At 55.5% G+C, this 23,348-nt stretch overlaps 6 protein-coding genes across 6 annotated transcripts; 2 read left to right on the top strand and 4 right to left on the bottom strand.

Moving 5' to 3' along the window:
* Positions 1-1,275: 1,275 nt before the first annotated feature.
* Positions 1,276-3,507, bottom strand: BROUX77_001040 (uncharacterized protein; the record flags this gene model as incomplete). Its single annotated transcript, XM_073745426.1, has 2 exons — positions 1,276-2,579; positions 2,643-3,507. 2 exons carry the CDS (start codon positions 3,505-3,507, stop codon positions 1,276-1,278), a joined length of 2,169 nt encoding a protein of 722 aa, XP_073609275.1.
* A 448-nt stretch (positions 3,508-3,955) lies between these two features.
* On the bottom strand, positions 3,956-6,979 carry BROUX77_001039 (uncharacterized protein; the record flags this gene model as incomplete). The annotated part of the gene is made up of 2 exons (XM_073745424.1): positions 3,956-6,748; positions 6,812-6,979. The coding sequence occupies 2 exons, from the start codon at positions 6,977-6,979 to the stop codon at positions 3,956-3,958; spliced, it is 2,961 nt and encodes a 986-aa protein (XP_073609274.1).
* Positions 6,980-8,650: 1,671 nt separating this feature from the next.
* BROUX77_001038 (uncharacterized protein) lies at positions 8,651-10,412 on the top strand (the record flags this gene model as incomplete). Its single annotated transcript, XM_073745423.1, has 3 exons — positions 8,651-8,852; positions 8,937-9,733; positions 9,807-10,412. The coding sequence occupies 3 exons, from the start codon at positions 8,651-8,653 to the stop codon at positions 10,410-10,412; spliced, it is 1,605 nt and encodes a 534-aa protein (XP_073609273.1).
* A 2,518-nt stretch (positions 10,413-12,930) lies between these two features.
* Positions 12,931-15,126, top strand: BROUX77_001037 (uncharacterized protein; the record flags this gene model as incomplete). Its single annotated transcript, XM_073745422.1, has 2 exons — positions 12,931-13,463; positions 13,530-15,126. The coding sequence occupies 2 exons, from the start codon at positions 12,931-12,933 to the stop codon at positions 15,124-15,126; spliced, it is 2,130 nt and encodes a 709-aa protein (XP_073609272.1).
* A 913-nt stretch (positions 15,127-16,039) lies between these two features.
* Positions 16,040-17,661, bottom strand: BROUX77_001036 (uncharacterized protein; the record flags this gene model as incomplete). The annotated part of the gene is made up of 6 exons (XM_073745421.1): positions 16,040-16,292; positions 16,364-17,037; positions 17,094-17,250; positions 17,380-17,443; positions 17,509-17,521; positions 17,647-17,661. 6 exons carry the CDS (start codon positions 17,659-17,661, stop codon positions 16,040-16,042), a joined length of 1,176 nt encoding a protein of 391 aa, XP_073609271.1.
* Positions 17,662-18,525: 864 nt separating this feature from the next.
* On the bottom strand, positions 18,526-21,669 carry BROUX77_001035 (uncharacterized protein; the record flags this gene model as incomplete). The annotated part of the gene is made up of 6 exons (XM_073745420.1): positions 18,526-20,184; positions 20,244-20,645; positions 20,723-20,815; positions 20,873-21,135; positions 21,194-21,397; positions 21,501-21,669. The coding sequence occupies 6 exons, from the start codon at positions 21,667-21,669 to the stop codon at positions 18,526-18,528; spliced, it is 2,790 nt and encodes a 929-aa protein (XP_073609270.1).
* Between the last annotated feature and the right edge of the window lie 1,679 nt (positions 21,670-23,348).

Raw genomic sequence — 23,348 nt, 5'->3', positions numbered from 1 at the left:
AACCCCCACGCCACACTCACACCGAGGCGCACCTTCCTCCAGCCAGCCCGGACATCACAATGTGCTTTATACCAGACAGCTCTCCTCCAAGTTCTCCTTGACCACATATTTGTCCTCTTGCGCATGCCTCACCGACGCCCCGTTTAGTCAGCAACATCACACACTTACACCACCAGACGTCATAGATGCACATGCTTGGGCTTCCCCTTGCGTTGCCCTGCCTCACTTCTCCTCATCTCGACAACAAAAACTTGTAGCCTCTCCTTCCAACACAACATAACACAATCCCCCACTCTTTTCTTCCTTGATCTTTCCGTGCGTGCGCAACGGGCCCCTTGTCGACATGAGTCTTGGCATCACTCACGCTGTGCGTGCAAACCGTGAGTTCTTGGATCTTCCTTCTATGCAGGGACGAAAGAAGGCACGGAACGGGATCCTGAGAAAAAAGAAGGGAGAGACCCCTTGGAACCCGTGACATCAAGACAGGCCTGGTCGTGCATGGGCTTCCCCCAGCTTCCATCACTTGCGTCGACGCTGACTAATCTAACAAGACACGGAAACAGACTACAAATGATCACAGGCTTTGCTTCTTGCAACCACCCACCCTATGTCCATCATGGATAGGGGATGGCTGCGTACACGCTTACCGCACAGCGAGAGCCACCAGAAAAGCACATCCTCCTCAGCTACTTGCTGCCTGTGATACAAGCATCCAGGCATGGATCTGCCCCGGCCGACAGGACTATGTATCCGAGACATCGAGACACCAACATTCCTGGCGTCAAGAGGGAGAAACATGTACCATTCTCCGAGACTCTGAGGCCACTGCATACGAGAGTCAGAAGAAAGAAAAAATAGCCACATGTCCGGGCCGACCACATGCACACTTTTTGTCGGGCCAGCAAAACGGCAATATTATTCGAAATGCATCGTGTCGTGTACAAGTGTATAACTTCTTGCAGTTTTATACAGAGTTATGAACCGGGCACAACTTGGTTGTATTACCATCCGGAACTGGAAGGATTGCGTTACACCGAAATACCTATTGTGCTCCATCTCGAGCCTCTTCTCACAGGCACAGCTGCTTCAATTAGTCAATAATAACTGCAGATATGATGTATAATGCGTATTCTTCCTTAATCAAGAAAAATAGGTATTCAATCATTCATATATTCTTGGAACAACACGGGAGCCCCCTCCTCCTATATCATTGCATCCCTATAATAGTACAAATCTATAACACTATGGCATCGTCATGATACCACCTTCCTCCCATCACCGTATTCCACCCGCGCCCGCACCCGCGACCGGTACTATATCTTCATTTTCCTCATCGTCTACAACCTCCTCAACCGTCGCCTGGAACGGCCGTGCCGGCCCACCCTGCAACTCCTCCAAATCCTCACCCCCAAACTCATCATCATAGACCTCATCGCCAAGACCCTCGGCCTCCAGCTCATCGGCCTCCAGCAGCGCTGCAATCGCCTCTTCATCCGTGAGCCCCTGGCCCATCCCCAAGCCTGCACCCGCGCCCGCGCCCGCGCCCGCAGCACCACCAAACAAGCCGCCCATCAGCCGCCGCGCCAGATCGCCTACGCCGCCAAGGTTCTGCAAATTCAGACCGCCAAAGTCCAGCCCATCAACATCGCCGCCGCCGCCGCCGCCGCCGCGCGTCGCGCGCGTCTCTTCCCACGGCCACGAGTCGTCGGGGTCCGCAAAGATGTTTTCTGTCTGTGCAGGCGGCAGCGGATCAAAGTCGTAATTGGGCTCAGCTGCAAGCGCGCCGGATGGCAGGTGGCCCATCAGCTCTGTATTGTTCTCGAGGTAGATGAAACGCGTCGTGCGCAGGTCTACTACCACGTTAGTAGCCTCCAGTGTGTCGGCTCTCTTGGCCTTGAGCGCAGTAGCGCGCAGCGTGGCTTTGATTTCTGGGGTGTTCCAGAGGTCTTTGCCGTACGCGATGTACAACGCAGTGAACAGGTTGTCTTCCTCACTTGGGGGCTGGACGCCCCAGATAGCGGGGGCGGCATCGATTTCCAGAGCCTGGAAAAGCTGGCAGTATAGCCAAGGCATGAGCTCGATGTTTTGTAGTAGCATCTCCTGAGCCTCATTGTCTCGCCCTTGCTTCAGTAGCCCAGGGACAAGTGAATGGCGGTAGTACGCATGTTCGGGAGCATATTCCACAACGTCGCTGTCCTTGTACCACGCGAGAAAGGCCTCGAGCCATTCGACCTGATGGATGCGAACCGCCAGCATGTGGACGACGTGATTCATGCCATAGACATCCTTTGTGGGCTGCAGGCCAATCAGGAGCTTGGCCCATTCAAAGGCCGTGCGGTACGCGCCCTTTTGCACCAGGGTGCGGATGTTGCGGTATCCGGCGAGGAAAAACTGACGATTCTCGGGGCGCGCAAAATCAAGGCGTGCCGCGCCGGCCTCGACGTCCTTGCGGAACGAGGACAGCGAGACACGGCCAAAGGTGAAGAGCGCGCGCTGCGTCAGGTCGGCTGCGACTGCGTGGTTCTTGTCGTGGTCTTTAGCGATCAGGTAGCACTGGAGCAGGTACATAACATGGTAGGCTGGAAGGCGCGAGTGTTAGCATCACAGGCTTGGGAAGCATATGAATATCAGGGCTTACTTACGGCATGATCTAAGACCTCCAATCATGGAGCCCAGGTCTCCCATCCGGGCCATACTGTAAAACACCTTTTTGATCTGATTGAAGAGCGAGTTCCCGACAAAGCGGTACTCAGTCCACACCTCATGCTTGTTGTCGTTTACCTTCTCCATCATCAGACCCTCCGCCGACGCCTTGGGCCACGATTCCTTGCCATCAATAAAGATGTTGCGCTTCAGAGTGACATCCGGCAGCTTTCCCTTGTAGTAGGTCCGCAACACATCCTCCAGAGTCATGGTGCCATCATCACGCAGCTGCGGCGGCACCTGGTTTTCGCTCGCCGCAGCCGTGATGACGTCACGGCCGAAAACAGCAATCATCTCCGTGCGCTCCTTGAGGTTTCTGGGGTTGATAGCAAACAGCTTATTAGCTTCCAATCCGGTGCCAAGGCGCTGCGCACGCGGGGACACTGAGTTGTCCTTGGCACTGAATTCTGCCAGGATTCTGTCGATGTCGTCGCCGCCTCCAAGATCCGGCTCCTTTCCAGACTTGCTCTCGGGTGCAGCAGCCTTTTTGCCCTTCTTCTTCTTCTTGCCGCGGTTCTTTTTCTTTTTGGCTGCGGCCTCGGGCACCGGCTGGGGCGGTGCATGTGTGTCTGGGGCAGTCGCGTTCTGTGCTTCGTCGTCGGCTTCTGGCTCGTCGTCGTCGTCGTCGTCATCGTCCCCCTCGTCGCCCAGCGCAGCAAAAAGACTTCTCTGCGGCTTCGCAACAAAGACTTCGGGCTCCTCTTCAGACTCACCCTCCGCGTCAACGAGCCCGTCAGCCTTGCGTTGCGCCAGAGCTTCGAGCTCTTGCTTCTCGCGCAGCTTTCGTAGTTGCCGTGATGACATTGTGAGGGGCTTCGAGTTGTAGTCGTAATGTGAAGGTATAAAGGGGATGAAACGAAAGAATTAAGATGACGCAAGAAGAAGAAAGGGCAAAGCTTAGCTACCAAATGCGATCGATGTCATAATGATGCACACGTGGGGCCATTGACGTTACACGGCCACTAATGTTTGGTCCGCTTATCTAATCACACAATCAATCGCTAGTTGGCAAACTATTCACATCCAAGAATCAATCACACCACGTACATTGTCACGGACAGGAAGAGAAGAGAACTGGAGGCCATGGGGTATGTATGTATATTCGTTCATATTATATGCGCAGGGCTAAAGGTATTAGTCATAGTTATGATCAGTGCTAGCTGTATAAACAAAAGACACCAATAGACAACAGAGATCGGCCCGTACCGGCCGCACAAGAAGCTCCACGTCGAACTAGCTGCGTCCAAGAGACTTAGGCCGCCGACGCCGGGACCACAGTGCCGTCGGCCAGAATCACAAAGTCGCCCATGTCCTCGTCATCATCCAAGGGGAGGTCGGCATTATCCGCTGGTGTAATGGTCACGTCGCCGACCTCGGCATCGTCTTCGAGAACGCCGCCGCTGACGGTGCCCCAGACATCGCGACGGACTTTTTCTTCGGCCGCGCGCCGGGCGCGCTCCACCTCTTCAAAGCCGCCGGATTTCTTGAGCTTGCCCGAGTCGACAAACGAGCTGATTTCCTTTTGCAGGTCGTTGGTCATGCGCGTGGCCAGCTCCTTTTGCCGCAGCTTTTGCGCGCGCTCAATCGCCTCCAGCCGGTCCTCGTGGTTCGGCTGCAGTGCGCGCACCTCGCCGAGAACGCCGTCCTTGGCTGCGTTTTGGTCCAGGCTATTTCCCAGGTTGTTGAGGCCCTTGGAGAAGCTGCGCGCCGAACCGGCGCTGACTCCAGTGCCGTTGTCCTTCATCTGCTCCTTGGTAGCCTGTTCAACAAGGGCAAAGGTCTCAGAGGCCTTTTGCAAATCATCCTTGAGATCGACAAGCAAATCTTCCATGAGCCGCAGTTCATCACGGCCCTGGCAGACATCTTCGAGCTCCTTCTCCCAAATCTTGGTCCACAGCGGACGCTCGTGTTTGAGGTACTCATCCATCTGGCTAAGCTCCTTGTACAGCAGTCCAATATCCTTGGTAACGGTCTCCAGCTGCCTGGGCAGAGGCCGCACACCACGGTGCACCACGTCCTTACGAAGGTCTTCTACCAAGTCCTGGAGGTCATCAACCTGGCCGACAAGGCGGTCTGAATCAGAGTTGAGCTTTTTGCGACCGTTAGTCACATACGAGTAGCCAGCATCCCCGTCTATGTCGGGCAAAATAGTCTTGACGACGGCTGTTTTGATATTGGCGGCCTTGGAGCGCAGGCTCGACATGGACGACTCAATATCAGCCTGGAAAGAAGAATATGTCTGACGCAACACAGCAAGGTCCCTGCGTAAAATCTTGATCTCGTTGAGATCGCCACCGCCCATCCGAACGCCTGGCGGCGCGGCGGTCTTGGGCGAGCCGCCAACAATGGGCGGGCTTTGCTGAATAATGGTTTGCGGAGGCGCGGCCGCAATACGGGCGATTTCCTTTGCCGTCTCCTGTTGCTTTTCAGAAACGCGCACAATAGCAGCGCCCTGGACGTCGACGTTTTCCTTCATCTGCTCAACGAGCTTTCTAATGCCGCCGAGCCCTTCGTCAATGTGGCGGCGCACCTCGTCGAGGGCCTCGATGTTGAGGACGAGAACGGTGCGGTCAGTAATGTCGGAAAGGTCTTCGAGTTCGTGTCGTACGCCCGAGACAGGGTCCTGAATGTAAATCTCGGGCAGGTCAACGCCGTTGTGATGGGTGTTCCAGGAAAACTTTTCAATAAAGGCCAGTTGCAGGCGGCCAATAGAAAGCTCCTTGCGGCCTTCTGGCAAGACAAACTTTTTGATTTTGCTCTTGTATTGTAAAAACAGGGTGAGATCCTTGGGCGTTTGCGGTTCCGAGGGCAGAGGTGACGGTGGAATATGCTTTTCGGGGGTCCTTGCTTTTGGCGGCCTTCCATTTCGCGTGGGTGAAGTGGGATCTTCCTCGGGAACTGGTGGCATTTCCTTGTTCATCCTAGGCTTGGGCCAATTAGACTCTTCTAGTTGGGGAGGCAGTTCGGTGACAGGCTCGCTGTCCTCGGGCAGTCGTTCAGAAGCGCGCGCAGGGGCAGGCGACCCGTCAGTAGCGGAGCGGCTGAGGTTTGATGTGGCGCGGGAGTGACGGTTAATGACGGAATCTCGCCTAGTCTGCACGGCTAGCATGGCTTCTTGCTTGTCCTTGTTGTGGCGGGCGGGAAGATTGGTGGCATTTTGTGGCATCATGGGCACGGCCTGAGAGTTGAGGACTTTCGAGATCTGGTACTGCGAGTAACGGCGCGATGCTCGTCGTTCCAAAACTCCTTCTTTCTGGAGCTTGGCCAGGGCATCGGCTGGCGTCTGGGTTTCCTTGGGCGGCGGCGGTGGTGGGGGGAACGAGTCGAGGGCGAAATCTCCGCTGGGAGCACCGCTTTCAGGATAGGGCGGCATCGGAGGGGGGGCGCCGGAGTTTTGGACGGTGCCGTTGGAGTCCATGTCTGAGATTGCAGAACTGCGGGTATGGTGGTCCCGCCTCGAGTTTTGGCGGCGGGAGCCTGCTTGAGAGTCGCCGCGCCGGACATCGGAGTATCCATTTTCAAGGCCGTCCTCGATCATGTTGGTGAGGCCGCTGGCTCCACTGGCAGCACTGGCAGCACTGGCTCCGCTGGCTGTGGTGCTGACACTGGTTATGCGTTCGGTGCCGGCGCCTCCCGTAGCAGCGCCGCCAGAGCCGCTGTCACGGTCGCCCCGTTGTCTTTGGCGGAGGCGTTGCTGCTTGCGGCGAAGGCCCTGCAGTAGATTGATGATGATGTCGCGGATCCGGGGGAGATATCGGTCGAGACTTTCGGAGCTGGCCTCCTGGCTAAGGGTGGCCTCAAGTATGTTTCGTAGCTCTTCCGGGACGTTGCCCAGATCGGTGGTATCGACATTGATGGCGTTGAAGGCGCGGCAGGCCATGTTGAACTCGTAGCCGAGACGCACGTAGACGTCGGACACTTGACTATCGGTGGCCTGGTTGCGAGACCATTTTGTGAGGGTTTCGAGAAGCTGCTTGGTGGCGACGAGGAGGTGGGTGACGCTCTTTTCGATGAGGGACAGGGACGAGGAGGTGCCGCCGGAGGTCTGTGAAGCTGTGTTAGCAGCGGCTGAGACGGAGTGCACTGCGGCTGAGGCGGGAACACTCACGCTTGGGCGGCCCGAGCCGGCCTGTGATCTCGAGCGTGACGACCCAGAAGCCCGGCCTCCCGAAAGGCTGGCACCGGGGGACTGTGAGCGAGTCGAGGCTTGCATGTTTGGCGGGGAGGTTGGTTCGTTTGTGGCGGGCGAGTGGCGTTGCCGCGTAGAGGAGGACATGGCGGCTGGATCGGAGGGCGGAGGGCAGAGAAAATATATGGCGAGAATAGGCGGCGAGATGGATCGGTACTTGAATACTGGGACGGGGAGACGTCTGACGTCCGGGCTCTGAGCTGAGGGCGAGGGCGAGGGCGTGGGTGTGTTGATTCAATGAAGACGGGCGCAAGGAATCAATATCCGGGCGGTTCCAATCAAGGGACAAACAATAAGATAAGAAGACAAAAAAGAAAAAAAAAAACAAAGGCCTGGAGAGGGCGGCACAAAACGAGATCAGCCTTGTGGATGCCAGCAAGGGCGGCAAGCAAGTAGGAAGCGGGCAAGGCCAAAGCGGAGAGGAGACGTCAGAGTTTTGGTGGTGGGAGATGCAGAAAAAAAAGGGAATAAAATATTTGGGTATTATTTCACGTGCTAAAGGAGGGGAAAGGAAGGAGAGGGCAGAGGGCAGAGGGCAAAGAAATACAGAAGGGAAATAGCGGCGACGCCCTTGGGAATAGCACCACGGATATGCCAGATACAGTGAGCAGAGAGAGAGAAGCAGAGATACATAACTAGACAGTTGCTATTCAAAGTTTCAAGACCCAGAAGCCAGCGTGTTGATCAGGATACTATGGTGCGGGTTGTTGAGGCCCAGCTGTTCAAGCTTTCTGGACTCGTTCTGTTGTAGGCTGCAAGGCCCCTCTGTAATGGGGGCGCTAGATCCGCTGAAGGGTAGAGAGACTGTCCACTGAAGCTTCCACTCTCTCCACTGAAGCTTCCACTCTCTCCACTGAAGCTTCCACTCTCTCCACTGAAGCTTCCACTCTCTCCACTGAAGCTTCCACTCTCTCCACTGAAGCTTCCACTCTCTCCACTGAAGCTTCCACTCTCTCCACTGAAGCTTCCACTCTCTCCACTGAAGCTTCCACTCTCTCCACTGAAGCTTCCACTCTCTCCACTGAAGCTTCCACTCTCTCCACTGAAGCTTCCACACATACTGTCCACTGAAACCCTTCCCGCTTGCAGCTCTTCTCCCTCGCTCCCGCAAACAGCACCCTTTGCTCTCCCTCGCTGACCCTTCCCGAGATGCACGTCAAACAGCCAAACACTGTGTCTCGTATTTTCCCTGCCCTGGGAGGCCATGCAGCTTGCTTTGTCTCAGTGGCCTGTCCTAGCCGGAAGAACGTAAGGGTTAGGGTTCTATGCAGCATGGTGCCAGCTGTGCTAGTGCCGTGTGCCAGCTGCACCGTGCCCCCAAATCCGCACCCGGCACTACTCTCTTCCCCAGATCTCCAGACTTCCAGACCTCGCCGGCTCTTCAAGAAGCCACACTCGTACTCTCGCCGACTTGCCCCTCTCTGCCTCGCTCGCCCCCGATCCTTCATCCTTTGGCGTCGCGATCCAAGTCCCCTGGTCTGTTGGAGTTTTGGGGTTCGTCTCCTGGCTTGGACGAAGTGCCCGGCGAGACATTGGCCTTTCTTTGTCTTCAGAGACACGCAAGCCCGCGCACGCCCTTCTCTCGTTTCTTTTCTGTTTTTTTTTCTGCCTCTGCCACATGCATAGACCAGTCGCTGCCTTTTTGCCGCCTGCTATAAGATGATTGGATCGTGCACTTGTGCTTCTTCTGCCTAGCATCACTATCTCGTTGTCCTCTCTCTCTCGCTTCCACACTCTCTCTGCCTCTTCACCTTCACCATGTCTGACGACGGCGCCCACGAAGCCCTTATTCAGCGGACTTCTTCCCACGACCATGACCGCGACCGCGACCCCAGTGAGCACCGCCACGCCAGCGACGAGCCCCTCGGCAGCCCAAAGCCCGGGACCTCCGGGAACACGCCCAGCACCTTTGTCTGGCTCCTGACGGCCGCTGCCGGCATCAGCGGCCTGCTGTTTGGATGTAAGTGACCCCCTGGCCGCACAGGATTGCCTCAAAAGACGTCATAGCCCGCAAGTACTAACCACGCAACCTGCGCCTCCCCAGACGACACCGGCATCATCTCGGCCACCCTCGTCTCCATCAACACCGATCTCTCGGGCCGCCCGCTCACGTCCTTTGAAAAGTCGCTGATCACGTCTTCGACCGCGCTGCTTGCCCTGCTCGTCTCGCCGTTCTCGTCTGTTCTCGCCGACCGCTTCGGCCGCCGCCGCGTCATCCTCGTCGCCGATGCCCTCTTCATCGCCGGTGCTCTAGCGCAGGCGGCAAGCTCCAGCGTGCCAGCCATGGTGCTCGGCCGGTGCATTGTCGGCGCCGCTGTGGGCGCCGCGTCCTTTGTAGTCCCGCTGTACATTGCCGAAATCGCGCCGTCGGCCCACCGCGGCCGGCTGGTCACGGCCAACGTGCTGTTCATCACGCTGGGCCAGGTGGTGGCCTATGTAGTCGGCTGGATCCTGACGCAGTACGGCCGCCACGACACGGCCTGGCGCTGGATGGTCGGTCTCGGCGCGCTGCCGGCCGTGCTGCAGTCGCTGCTGCTTGTCGTCATGCCCGAGACGCCGCGCTGGCTGGTGCGCAACGGCAATGTATCGCTAGCGAAAAAGGTCGTGCTAAAGGCCAACGGCTGCTCGGCCTACGCCGCCGACTCCGTCATCCGCGACATCGAGGTTGAGGTCCGGGACGAGCAAGAAGAAGCACTGGCCCTGTGCTCCAGACGCGCCCGGTCGGCCGGCGTGTGGGCGGCGGTGCCGGACTCGTGGTACGAACTGTTTACCGTGCCTAAGAACAGACGGGCTTTGGCCATTGCGTGTCTACTGCAGGGTCTACAGCAGCTGAGCGGCTTTGTAAGTTGATTACCTCATCTTAGTCTCCCCCCCCACCCCCCAAAAGGCGCTTTTGCTAATTTCTCTGCTTTAGAACTCACTCATGTACTTTTCGGCCACCATCTTTACCATGGTCGGCTTCCCCGTGCCCACGCTCACATCTCTTACAGTGGCCGTCACCAACATGGCCTTTACCGCCATCGCCCTGGTCATCATCGACCGCATCGGCCGCCGGCGCATATTGCTCTGGTCCATCCCGCTGATGATTTGCGGTCTGGTGCTCTCGGCCTACGGCTTCTCGCAGATCAATATAACGGACAGTGCGGGGCCGCCGGCCCCGTTGACATCGCCGTCATCGTCGGCCGCGCTCATTCTCGTCAGCTTCATGGTGTATGTGTCGGGCTACGCCATCGGCATTGGCAACGTGCCGTGGATGCAGAGCGAGCTCTTCCCACTCTCGGTGCGCTCGCTCGGCAGCGGCGTCGCCACCGCTACCAACTGGGGCGCCAACTTTGTCGTCGGCTTGACCTTTCTGCCCATGATGGAATCGCTCACGCCCACGTGGACGTTTGCCCTGTACGCGGCCGTCTGCGCCGTCGGCCAGTTCCTCATTTGGCGCATTTACCCCGAGACGGCCGGCCTGAGCCTCGAGGAGGCCACCTCGCTGCTGGACCACGGCTGGGGCGTCAATCACGGCTGAGGCGTAGAAACCTTGTGTTGCTTTTTCTTTATCTTGGTCTTGTTTCAAGCTGATTCACCAGCCAGGCGTTTAGCGTTTTTTTTTTTTTCTTTTGACTCTCTTTTTCCCCTTCCCCCGGGTGGTATTCACAAGCCAAACCACGACGTTTTTAAACAGAAATACCCGGAACCAACAGAACGCATGTATGTGGCAAGGCAAACTTGCGTCCATAGCAACATAGTTAGCAACAACAGAAAGAAATCATACAGTCATGTGAGATCTGTCGAGAGTATAAAGTGTGTGTCACGGAATGTACCCGGAGTAACAACTTGCCGTAAATGTGCCCGAGGCCACCGCCCTTTGGGCTTGTCGAGTCTTTTTTTTTCTTTTTCTTTCTCGTCGCTTCTGTCCAGCGACGTTATCTCTCTCTATCTCGACGAATATTCGACAATATTCCAATAGACCAGAGCCAAGCCTTTTGCCGAGCAATCTCCGTTCGGCCGGTATCTGCCCGGCCTTCTCTGAGACGAGGGTTTCCTTGCGTATCTGCGGCACATGTGTACATACACAGTTCCCTGTAGTTCTACAACCACTTTGAGCTCCCAGAGGAAGCCGTCAATGACGCAGCTCGAGCCAGAAGCTTTCAAAGCTGCTTCACGTTTTCCTTTGTTGGTGCTGACTAAACCCCAACCAAGCTTGTAACCGGCCTAATCTGCCGTGTATTGTACTTTTATGTATTGTGCTTTTTTTTTTCGGCCTGTCATGCTCAACTGCTTCCTCCAGGATCAGACTTCCGTGGCCAGTCAATCGTGTTTCAGTCAGGCAAAGCTGTCATGTCAAGCTGCCAGCACCAGAGACGAACCCTGCCAGTTGGTCCTTCTAGACTGGATCTGTCTGACTGGCTGGCTTGCCCCTGTAGTCATGGCTTTTGTCTTTGTCACCAGACTGGGCTTTCCATGTTTTGTTGTCGGTGTGTGGTTTATACACAACTACATGCATTGTATATCCGGGCTATGCCCACGGAAGCAAGGTCATGCGGCAAAAAAGGCGATACCACAATCTCCATGACAGGACGATGCATCTAGGATAACGCCATTATTCCCTCTGCTGGTGGCATTGAAGGCCCAGATTGGGTTCCCACGCCTTGGATACATGCTGGATTACCAAGGCCATGGGGCCGGATATCCGTATTATCATGGATACTTCTTACCACTCGCCTCTTGTTCTATCTCGTAAGCTCGTTGATGTCGCCCTTTTGTTTTTTTCCCTTACGGTAACAGCGTAGTATTCAAAGTGAAGACCAAAAAAAGACCTGTTTGTCTGGGACATTCTTTAAAGCCGAGTCTCTCATGTACCAATTTCACTACCAAGTTCCACTCCGCGATGGTTGGCCGCAGCTGCTGCGAGAAGCTTCTGCTGGCGAAGAACAAGACATGTCTCTTTGCTTCCTGTCTCTTCTGCAAGCAAACAAAAAGGCCCCCACGGAGGAGCTTGAATATCGAACATGCATGCATGGAAATGATGAGAACCATCTTCCACGGAATACAGATAGACATGGCTCTGCTCCCTTGCATCCGAGAGGCCCATGCTCTCGAAATGGAGCACTGTAAAGTCGGCCCAGAGACGCTAAGCCGATGGACTGGGCGGCTCAGCCGCGGAAAGAAAAGGCTAACAAGATCGGGAATTGGAGCTTAGTGCCGAGGGATAAGGTGCTGGTTAGTGGCGAGTTGAAGCGAGTGTCTTTTTGTTGCTTGACTACTTTTCTTGTTGTACAGTTATTTGTCCCACAGATGCGAGAATGTGGTCTAGGGGAACGAGAAATGGAAGCATCACATCCGTCTTCTCTGTGAGTGAGTCGAAGAAGGCAAAGTTTGTTTCTCTGAGAAGATTGAGAGTGGATGTAGTAGAGTGACAATTGTAAAAAAGAATAAAAAAAGAATAAAAAAAGGGAAAATATACAACTAACAAAAACGGAAAGAACCCTCGGTCTCTTCGCCTACCGATGGCAACTGCCCAGCAAACTCCGCGCTTTCCCTTTTTGGTTTCGTCGGTCCCCACAGCCACCAAAGCCGGCGCTTCGTTCTTCGGCTGAGAGCCGCCCAAGCGGCGGAACGACAATAAAACCCAGCAATAAAGCGATTTGAACTACTTGCTGAACGAAATCTTCAAGTAAGACGAAGCCCACACGCCTTGAGAAACGAGCGAGAGAGTCCAGGCGGGCGGCGCTAGCTCGACTTGGTCGGGGTTTCTTTTTTTTTTTGGCTGATGGCTCCCGATAAGGCGTCCCAAAGCGACTTTCCGGCTTGCGCTTGAGCTTGTGCGGGCTGGAAGCGGGATAGTGCGTGTTCTTGTCCTCGTAACTATATGATGGCGAGTTTGCCTCTGTGATAATCACTCCTGCTTTTTTCCATCTCCTCGTGTTTCTGCAATTGGCCCTACACTACATTGAGCGGAGTCTTATACATTGGAAGCTTTGGAGCCGCCGACTTACACACTCACTTGCCCCTCTCCTCCCCACCATCCCCCATCGCCTGCCAACATGCCAACGACCCGGCGCTTCAGCAACATCGTCGACGAGGACCTCGACCGCGCCCTGGCCGAGACCGAGGACCCCATCACGCAGCGGCCGACGCAAGGGCACCGGCGGCACTCGCGCGGGCACTCGCAGGGGCACTCGACGTACCGCAGCGACGCCGACACGACGCGCGAGGAAGAGCAGCACATTTCGCCCGTCGACCTGGCCGACAGCGACTCGGACAGCGAGGCCGGGCGCTTCGCACACTTGCGCCAGCGCAACACGGGCCAGCTGAGCCGCGTGTCCACCCAGCCCGACCACCCCGTCGAGCTGAGCCGCATCCACACCCAGCGCTCCCAGCACTCAAACACCGTCGGCCGCAGCCCGAGCCGCATCAGCAGGCTCAATAGCCTCTGGCGCCGCCCCGAAAAACCCCTGCCCAACTTTGGCGCCGGCAAGCCGTTTCCGCCCCAGTTGCCCAACCAGGAGGAGTATGTCGTCGAGTTTGACGGGCCCGATGACCCGCTGCATGCCCAAAACTGGCCAATGAAGCGCAAGTAAGTCCTTTCTTCTCCATGCTGTTCGCCGCCGGAGCCATCTAACAAATCGCCCGTCGTCCCCAGGCTCATCACTTCTGCCATGCTCGGCTACACCACCTTTACGTCAGCCTTCACGTCCTCCATCTTCTCCTCCGCCACACACGCCGTCAGCCACGAGTTTGGCGTGTCGCCCGAGGTTGGCGTGCTCGGCACGTCGCTCTACGTGCTTGGCTTTGCCTTTGGCCCGAGTCTGTGGGCGCCGCTGTCGGAGCTCAAAGGCCGGCGGCTGCCGATTGTGATTTCCATGTTTGGCTTCTCGCTGTTCTGCTTTGCCTGCGCGACAGCCAAGGACCTGCAGACCGTCATGATTGCGCGCTTCTTTTCCGGCTTCTTTGGCGCGTGTCCGCTGGCTGTCGTCGCGGCCGTCTTCTCCGACATGTTTGACAACAAGACGCGCGGCATTGCCATGGCCCTCTTCTCGACCACCGTCTTCACCGGCCCGCTCCTGGCCCCGTTCATCGGTGGCTTCATCGTCACGTCCAGCCTCGGCTGGCGCTGGACCCAGTACATCCCCGGCATCATGGGCATGGTGGCCTTCACGCTCGATCTATTCCTGCTGCAGGAGTCGTACCCGCCCGTCATCCTCATCGACAAGGCCGCCGACCTGCGCCGCCGCACGCTCAACTGGGGCATCCACGCCAAGCAGGAGGAAATCGAAGTCGACATTAAGGAGCTCATGACCAAGAACTTTACGCGCCCGCTGCGCCTGCTCTTCTTCGAGCCCATTGTCACCCTGCTGTCCATCTACATGGCCTTCATCTACGGCCTGCTGTACCTATTCCTGACGGCCTACCCGCTCATGTTCATGGGCGTCTACGGCTTCACTGCCGGCGAGGCTGGCCTGACCTTTTTCGGCATGATCCTGGGCCAGCTGATTGGCGGCGCCGTCGTGATTGCCCAGCAGCCGTGGTACATGCGCAAGCTGGTAGCCAACAACGGCGTGCCGGTGCCCGAGTGGCGCCTGCCGAGCGTGATCGCCGGCGCCGTGTCCTTTGCCATTGGCCTGTTTTGGTTCGGCTGGTCGGGCTACCGCTCCAGCGTGCACTGGATCGTGCCCACGCTGTCGGGCATCATGTCGGGCTTTGGGCTCATGTCCATCTTCCTGCAGTCGCTCAACTACCTCGTCGACGCATACCTCATGTTCGCCGCGTCCGCCATTGCCGGCAACACCTTTCTGCGCTCGCTGTGCGGCGCCGGCTTCCCGCTCTTCGCCACCTATATGTTCAACGGCATGGGCATCGAGTGGGCTTCGACGCTGCTCGGCTGCGTCGCCGTCGCCCTCGTGCCCATCCCCATCATCTTCCTCAAGTACGGCCACCGCATCCGCGCCAAGAGTGCCTTTGCCCCCACCGGCCCGCCGCCTGGCTCGGATGCCCCCAGTGCCACGGCCGTTGACAACGACAACGACGACGCCGCGTCTACTGCTGCCAGTTCCGTCACGCCTGGCCGGCAGCCCCCCGCGCTCGCCCGCATGCGTACGGCTGACGACGCCGCGTCAAAGGAGCTGGGCCTGCCGCAAAAGGCCCGCGACGCCAATGAAGACCACGTTGATCATGCCCTGCGTGCCTGCATGCCGCGCACCATGTCAGACGCCAGGGGCGAGAAGCCTTCAGCCGTGTAAAAAGCGTGGCGCATCCGGAAGAAGCGACAAAAAAAGAAAAGGGCGGGGGGCATTCTTTTTTTTTGAAAGATTTAATAGATTAGTTAATACGCACTGTAGTTAGTTACGGCATAGTTAATACCCAAATATTCTGCATTCACAACTCGTGCCTCTCTCCCTTTGACGCCGGCGTTCCATGTCTGGGCGCAGCTGGTTCTTCTGTCCCAATGGCTAACAAGTCCTTGTACTAACCGATGTAAATATGAGTCTATGTGCGTATAACTAACAATGTATGAATACATGCTGTCTTCACATGACGTCATCCGACGCCGCGGCCAACCACATAGTCTCATGGGCTTGTTCCCTTTTTCTTTTTCTCATCGTTACCTCAAGACTTCAAAACCTTTGCTCAAGTCACACCTGCAAAAAGAAAAACTCCCGTCACCAACCGCGGAGTTACTTTGTACTTAGTTGTATGTACTCGTGTTTTTTTGGCAAGTTCCAGATAGTGTGGCCGTGACAATTCTATGGCATCTCAACATTTCTACGACCAGATCCGTCCGTCCCTCCAGGCGCCGCTGCTTTTCTCCAAGCACTCCTATACTTTCTTTTTTCTTGCACACTCTGTTGTTTTGTTCTTTCACAGACACAAGCCAAGTCCCAAAGTGCCAGTAGAAAAGCATTCGCTTGTTACAGCGAGGAATTGAAATTCTTTGTGCCTCCCCCACCACCAAGAAAAAGAAAAAAAAAGGATTCAACCAAAGAAAAGCAAGGCGCCCAGAAATTCCCAGAAAAAGCCGTATGACTCCCAAAGTTACACTCGGTTGTTTTCGTAACCCATGAAAAAGAAAAGAAAAATGCGATTTTTGACCCAAGAAAGTTAGAAACGACGCCGGCACACAATTTTTTGTTTTTATTTTGTTGCTGAAGTTGTTTACGCGGAGACCAAGTCCTTCTTGAGGGTACCCTGGTACTGCTTCTTCTCGGCAGGGGTTTGGAAAGCACCGTGACCGAACTCCGAGGAGGTGTCGATCCACTTGAGCTCAACCTTCTCCAGAGCCCGACGAGAAGTGTGAACCCACATAGACTTACGCAGAGTCACGACACGCTTCTTGGTACCAGGGATAGAGCCCTTAACCATGACGAAGTCGTTCTTGACCTCACCGTAGCGGACGAAGCCACCCAGACTGTAGGAAAGAAAGTGTTAGCTGATAAATGGCTACGCCAGATCTGGCTGGTGAGTGTGGAGAAAACATACGGAGTGATCTTCTTCTTGGTGATGTCAACGGCAGTAGAAGCGCTAGCCTCATCATCAGCCTTGCCAATACGGTAGATCTTGTGGTTGACCGAGGTACGGTGGTGGTAACCGTCCTGACCGGAGCGGGCAACAGTCCACTGGACGTGGGCAGGATGCCAGGCACCGATACAGGCGACCTTACGCAGACCCTTGTGGGTCTTGCGGGGAAGCTTCTTGGTACCCCAACGGGAGGTGACACCGGAGTAACCGTGACCCTTGGTAACAGCGATGACGTCAATGACCTCGTTGGTCTCGAAAATGCTGGAGATGTCGAAGGTCTTCTCGAACAGACCGTGACCGAACTCGACCTTGTCGGCGATGGAGCCACCGTTGACCTGGATCTCCATCAGGTGAGCCTTCTTCTGCTTGAGGGGAGTCATGTTGATCTGAGTGTGGGCCAGAACACGAACGACAGTGCAGTACTTCTTGATACGCTCGAGCTCACGGGTGACAGAGGCACCGGTGGTCTCAGAGTGAACCTTGGCGTACTTGGTGAAGGCCTTCTTCTTAGACTTGTACCAGTTCTTGTAGAAGCGGCGCTTCAGCGCGTCGGACAGATGCTCAGCCCACACAGTGGTAAGCGACCGCAGACCGCGAGGAGTCTCGATGTAGCCAACCAGACCAACAACGACCATCTAGTAAGAGATGTTAGCCATAGGCACATAAGCCAAGCGGGCTGCGTTGTTCGTACAGGAGGGGTATCAATAATGCTGACAGCCTCGACCACCTCCTTCTTGTGGCACTTGGCACCGGGACGGTCCATGTCACGAACGATGGTGGTCATGCCAGCCTTGTAGCCCATAGCGGCAGTCAGGTGGACAGGCTTCTTGGGGTCATCCTTGGGGAAGCTAGAGAAAGAAAAGATACTGTTAGTCTGCCTGAAATTTCAAATGGTATCCGCTGCAGGTGCTCGCTTCCACGAGACGACGGCTTTGAAGAACCCCAGGTTCTGAAAAGATTTGGCGAGATCAACTTACGACTTGACCTTACCGCGGTGGCGGGCAGCCCGCTTGCGGGGAAGATAGGCCAGCGAACCGTGACCTGTATTGCATTAGTAGTCTATTCGATGCGGCTTCGGATCGATGAAGAGCTTGGTGAAGACATACGCGGCGCCTCGTACTGTAGGAGAAAAAAATGTTAGAACTTCATCGTTTGCGTGCAAAAGCGAACAGCGATTCTCTGTAAACGCAGAATCTCAACAACAGAGACTCAATTCGTTGAATGGACGTAGAGGCGCATCGTACCTTGCGGTGAGACATCTTGAATCGACTATGAAAACCGTTTGTGGTGTTTGTCGAGAGAGTATTTCCTGAGAAGAGAAGAATTCCGACCAAAATCCAAGTATCTAGAAAGATTCCGATGGGTTGTGGGGACATTTGATTTGGTCGTTAGTGGGGCCACCACGAAGCCCACAACTCGGCCCTAACACCACGTGACCATGTGAAAACGAAAATCTCTGCCACAGAAGTGGGATCTGGCCCACCAGGATTCGCAGGATTGGGAAAAGTTCACCGGCTGAACTGCGGAGGTATTTGCCGAAACTGAGAACACAGGAAGAGTGAGATCCATCCTGTCGTGACAAGTTTGCGAGGAGGTTTTATTCGGTCACTAACATCATGCACATGCAGCTCACGCCAGGGAGATAATCGGCAAGCTCCAGCAGACCAAGAACTCAGCCATATGAGTTATGCCCAGGTGTTCAGAATTGACATGACTAAAACCACATGAACGCAGGTTTTCTTTGGAAAAGTTCATTAATTTATCAGAAATTCAACGTATGATTTTATTGTAAAATGAAATCCAACAGCTAGAATAAGTGAAGAGAAACCTCACGGTTTCCAACAACAGAAAAAAACAAAGACGCCCGCATCAGTAACGCACTCTCACACAGGGCATCATGAGGAATTCAGAATAGGTATACAGCAGAACTAAAAGAAACCAAAGGACAGCAAGGAAAGAAGGGGCAGAGTGATCAACTCCTAGTGTAGCGAAGAGTACGAAAAAGAGAAGAAATAAGAAAAGAAAGGAAAATGAAGACTTTCTGAAAAGAATGTGCGAACACCTGGGTTCAATGCAACACCAAAATTTAAGTTAAGATAAGCCACGTGTTCCAAGTACACAAATCAGGACGACTCAGTCTTGGGGCCGAGAATGTTCTTGATGCCTGATGTGGAAGGCGACTTTTTCAGATCGGGGCCAGTCGCCGAACCAGCACCGGAAGCCGGTGCTACAGGCTTCTTTTCCTCGTCCTCGCTATCATCGTAGTCTTCATTGACATCCACCTTGCGAGCTGCACGTTCAGGCTCGCTAGGATGCTGAGGGGCCGAAGGCTGTGGCCTAGGAGCCGGAGCGGTAGGGGTATGCTCCATGGGAGGGCGCTCCTCAGTGGGGTAGTCCCTAGCAGGAGCCCCATTCTGGGGAGCCTGTTCGTGAGGGGGCATGGGCTGCATCTGGGGAGTAGACTGAATAGAGAGCTGACCCTGGGGAATAGGGTGGTTGTCAGGGCCTGCACCTGAACCTGCACCACGAGGAGTTTCACCCTGGTGGTAAGGCTCATTACCATGACGAGGAGCGTCATCACCCCGACGGAGATCGTCACCCCGGCGAGTTTCGATGGGGCTACGACCAAAGCTCTCACGGCTAGGAGTGGAGGGCCTTCTGTGACGGATATCATCCATGCGAGCACGACTCTCCTCACTGGCCTGCTTCTTGGTAACAGACTCTTCCTCCCAGTCTCGTACACGCTTAGACCCCAAAGGAGGGCCGTGTTCATCAACACGGCGGTGACTCGGGTCAGGGCCACCCATGGTGGGGGTTTGGGCGGGATGAGGGGCAGAGTCCATGGGACCATGATTGGGACCAGGCGGGCCGTCGTTATGGTACTGCGGAGGAGGAGGCTGGTGTTGAGGGTAGGCAGATTTAGGAGAAGGCATACGGTTGTCATGGATGGGCCGGCCGTCATTGCGCGGGCTGCTTGTGGGACGGAAAGAAGGAAGAGACTTGGGAGGGCCAGGCTCGGTAGCAGAAGAGGGACCAGAGTGAGAGGTGTAGTTGGGGTTCTGGACACGCTCAGGCATGTTCATGGTTTGAGCAGGGGAGGGCTGGTGGTGAGGCAGAGAAGGGGGGCCTTGAGGGTAATGGCTCTGGGGCCCAGGGGGAGCCGGGGGGCCAGGAGGGCCGGCAGATCCTTGAGGGCCCGGAGGACCAGGACGAGGAGAAGGAACACGACGCAGAGCAGAGGGAGGGGGGCCACGAGGATCAGAGCGAGGATCAGGACGCATCTCGGCTCGAGGATCGGGGCCGCGAGGTTCATAGGGAGATTGCTGAGGTCCTTGGGGTGGGCCCTGGGGGGCTTGGGAAGTGGGCGGCGGCTGAGGACGCATCTGTTCCGACCGTGGACTAGGCGGACGGGCCATAGGCGGAGCAGGACCACGGAATCCTTCAGTGGGAGGACGCTGATCGTAGGGGTTTCCAGGCTGGGGGTTGATTCCGGAAAGACGACCTCCCCAGCCATTGCCCTGAGCAGAGCCTGGAGGAGGAGGAGGCGGATGGGCCTGGCCAGGTTGAGAGGGCGCCCAAGAGTTGGGCGGGCCAGGAGCACTAGCAGTCTGGTGCTGGTAGGGGTGAACATCTGCGGGCTGAGGAGCAGACCCAGGAGCAGCAGAGCCGCCGTTGCGCAGCAGCTGCAAGCGTGCCTTGATATGGGGGTTGCTGGGATCAAGCTCGGCAGCGCGAGTGTAGGCATCCAAGGCATCGGTGATTTGGTTGTTGCAAGATTCGTACTGGGGGCTGGTGTTAGTTGAAAGCGTGCATACGTGAGATTGAGGGAGTTGTGACTTACCAAGGTACCAAGATCGTACCAGACCTCCGAAATGTAAGGATTCAACCGAATAGCACGAGAGTATGCGTCCAAAGCATCACGGTACTGGTTGATCTGGTAGTACAGCACTCCGATGGAGCACCAGAAGGTTGGGTTGCGACCGTCCCGATAGACGGCCTGCTGGTAAGCCTCATAGGCCTTGGGATACTTTTGCTGTGACATGTAGCACCGGCCAAGGAGGTACCACGACTGGGCGTCATTAGGGTCGGCGGCAACTGATTTTTCCAAGTACTCGATGGCACGCTCCTGGCTAGAGAAGCTATTGCTTTGCTGGTGGTGAAGCCAGCCGAGTTGTTGAAGGACCTTAGCGTGGTTGGGGTCGCGGTCAAGCACGCGAAGATAGGCAGACTTGGCATTGTCGTACTACAGTTGCGGCGCCGTGTGTTAGTTGCGTCACATTTCCTGACTTGTTGATGCAAGGAACGGCTGGGTGGACTTACGTCTTTCTGCTGCTCGTGCACATGGCCAATCTGGAACCAGATATCCTCCTCGGTCAGGGGGTGGGGAGGAGATGTGACGATCCATTTGAAGCACTTTTTTACTGTTAATAAGATGTGTAGCGAAAGATGATGTACAAAAAAAAAACTTACTTCGTAGCTCTGGCTGTATTTGCCCTGCTGCTTGTAGATGATGCCGAGACGGAAGTAGATTTCGTTGGCCTTTTCAAAGTCGGGCTGCATTTGCATGACCTGCGAAAAGGCCTCCTCGGCATGCTCCAAGGAGCCATAACGATCGTAGAGAATACCAATACCGTACCACAACTTAGGCTCCTTGACGTTTGGTAAATTAACGAGGGCATTTTGGTAAGCGCCGTAGGCTTCTTGGAGCTCATCCATCATGAGATAGCAGTGGCCTTTGCAGTGTTAAAATGGAGAGTTCTGGCGAGTTGAGTTTCGGAGGGGACGACTTACCCAGGCTGCCCCAAACTTCACCATTGTTGCTGTCCAGTTTGAGAATGGCCTGGAGATATTCCACGGCCTTAGGGAATTCTTCCCTTGTTCTCAAGATCAAGCTAATGGCATTCATGGCGGGAATAGAATTACGGTTCGCGCGCAGTGCGTGCTCATAGGCCTGAATGGCCTCGTCCACGCTTCCAACCAATTCAGCAAAGCTGCCTGTAGGCGCAAAGAGCGGGTGGGAGTCAGCGTGTGTTTTTTCAGCGAGCTGCGGACTCGCTTTTCAATGGGCGAGTGAATAAAAGAAGGAAATAAAACCTACCAATCTGCATCCAAACAGCCTCCGTCATAGCGCTGACCTGCTGCGAAGGGACGCCCGTAAATCTGTTGGAAGCACCCGGAGGAGCAGCGGCCGGCGGCGGCGGCGGAGCGGTATGAGGCGCGCCTTGCTGCTGGATCTGCATCATCGACGGCGAGTGATGAGCAGCCATTTTCAGGGTTGGGTAGTGAGGACCACGTGAGACTTAATGTTGTATGTTGTATGCTAGGGCTAACAATGATTGGCTAGACGGCAAAAATTAGTAACCAGATCGGAGCGTCGATACGCGCCAGCAGCCGGTGGCAGAAAGCACAGGACAGGGGGCGAGGCGCGGAAAGCGAAAAAGGTGAATTTCGTGTCACGCGCAGAAATCAAGTGGTGGTGGTGATGGAATAGGGCATATGGCGATGTGGGCGCGGTGAAAGTAGCCGGCGCGTGGATGGCCGAGGCAACACGGTGCGGCAGGGTGCGTAGTGGCCACAGGCAGCGGCAGTAGAAGGCCGATCGCAAAGGCAGAAGCGACAGCAGGCCGGGTGAAATGAAATGGCGCAGTGGTCGGATGGGCGGAACGGGGACGAGTCGAGCATCAACGTACCAAGTTCAGCCGCGGAGGGCAATGGGCGGCTGGAGCGATCAAGATGAGGATGAAAAGCGTGCGTGTGGTTTTTTGGGGGGGCAGACGCGACGCTTGGTCGGCAGCGGGAAGAAAAAAAAAAGAAAGACGAGGCACGGGGCAGATAGATGGAAGGTGAAGACAAAATCACAGAGTGTCCAAGTCAATGGCGACAGCGGCCTCGCTGGTGGGTTGAAGACGGGAGAGCAGAGAGCAGAGAGCAAAGAGAGGAAAAATGCAAGTGCAGGTAGAAGAAAAGGGAGCAGGATTGGGAAGATGGAGAGGTGAGAGGTGAGAGGTGAGCTGCATCTCCTGGCTCCGTCAAACTCCCCTAACCCACGAGAAAGAAAAAAACGGGGCAGGCGGGCTCTGCACGCCCCTGGGTTGCAATAGCAAGCGACCCTCACTGGAGAATGCGGCAGGTGGGCTTTGGGCTGTTCCCTTTGCTTTATTTAGCGATTTATGTGGAATTTATCGGTTGGACTGCCTATTCGGGCTGGGGGGACGGTGTGGTCATAGCAGTGTCATCATTCAACTCCCTGCCAATTGTTTATGGCGCTGACTGACGCGACATGGGGGGGGAGGAAAAAGGGCGTGTGTGTGTGTGTGTGTGTTTGTGTGTGTAGGACACAGAGAACTAGAGAGGAGAGTCAGTAGTCAGTGGCCAAGTAGGTGAAGTGGCCTGGGCCGGCGCCCCCCTCCTCCTCGCTGCATGCGCCTACATGCATACATTCATACATACATATAACTACGCATGTGCTTACATGTATGCTGCACGCTGTATAGAAATGTGCATGCTGCATTGTATCCATGTAGCCTGGAGCCTGTCTCTCTCTGGGTCTGCCCATCATATCCCATCACACCCCGTCCACACTGACTCTGTATGTGTGTAGTTGGTTACGCAAATGCCGCCCTTCTCCTGCCCAAGTATCCTGTACCAGTATCACCACGCATATTTCCCGGCTCATGCATGTACTCTGTACCTATCTGCTTTTGGCTGCCACCATGTCTCTGCCTCTTTTTCCGCAAGCCGTCTTGTCCTGTCCTGTTCGACTTTTCTCTCCACCATGCCCTTTTTCACCACGTCACTTCTCCCTTGAGCCCTTGTGATCCGGCCGCCGGTTTATTGGCGCACTTTATTTCTGCCCTTTTCCCGCCCTCCAATTTATTGACCAATCTGCCGGAAGAGACGACCTTGCTAATGTACATATGTATAACCACACTAACTATACTTGTAT

The sequence above is a fragment of the Berkeleyomyces rouxiae genome (genome assembly GCF_048999995.1).
Source record: "Berkeleyomyces rouxiae strain 22BRR77 chromosome Unknown BrBRR77_ptg000001l, whole genome shotgun sequence".
NCBI lineage: Eukaryota > Fungi > Ascomycota > Sordariomycetes > Microascales > Ceratocystidaceae > Berkeleyomyces > Berkeleyomyces rouxiae.
This window is presented reverse-complemented; position numbering and strand designations above follow the sequence as displayed.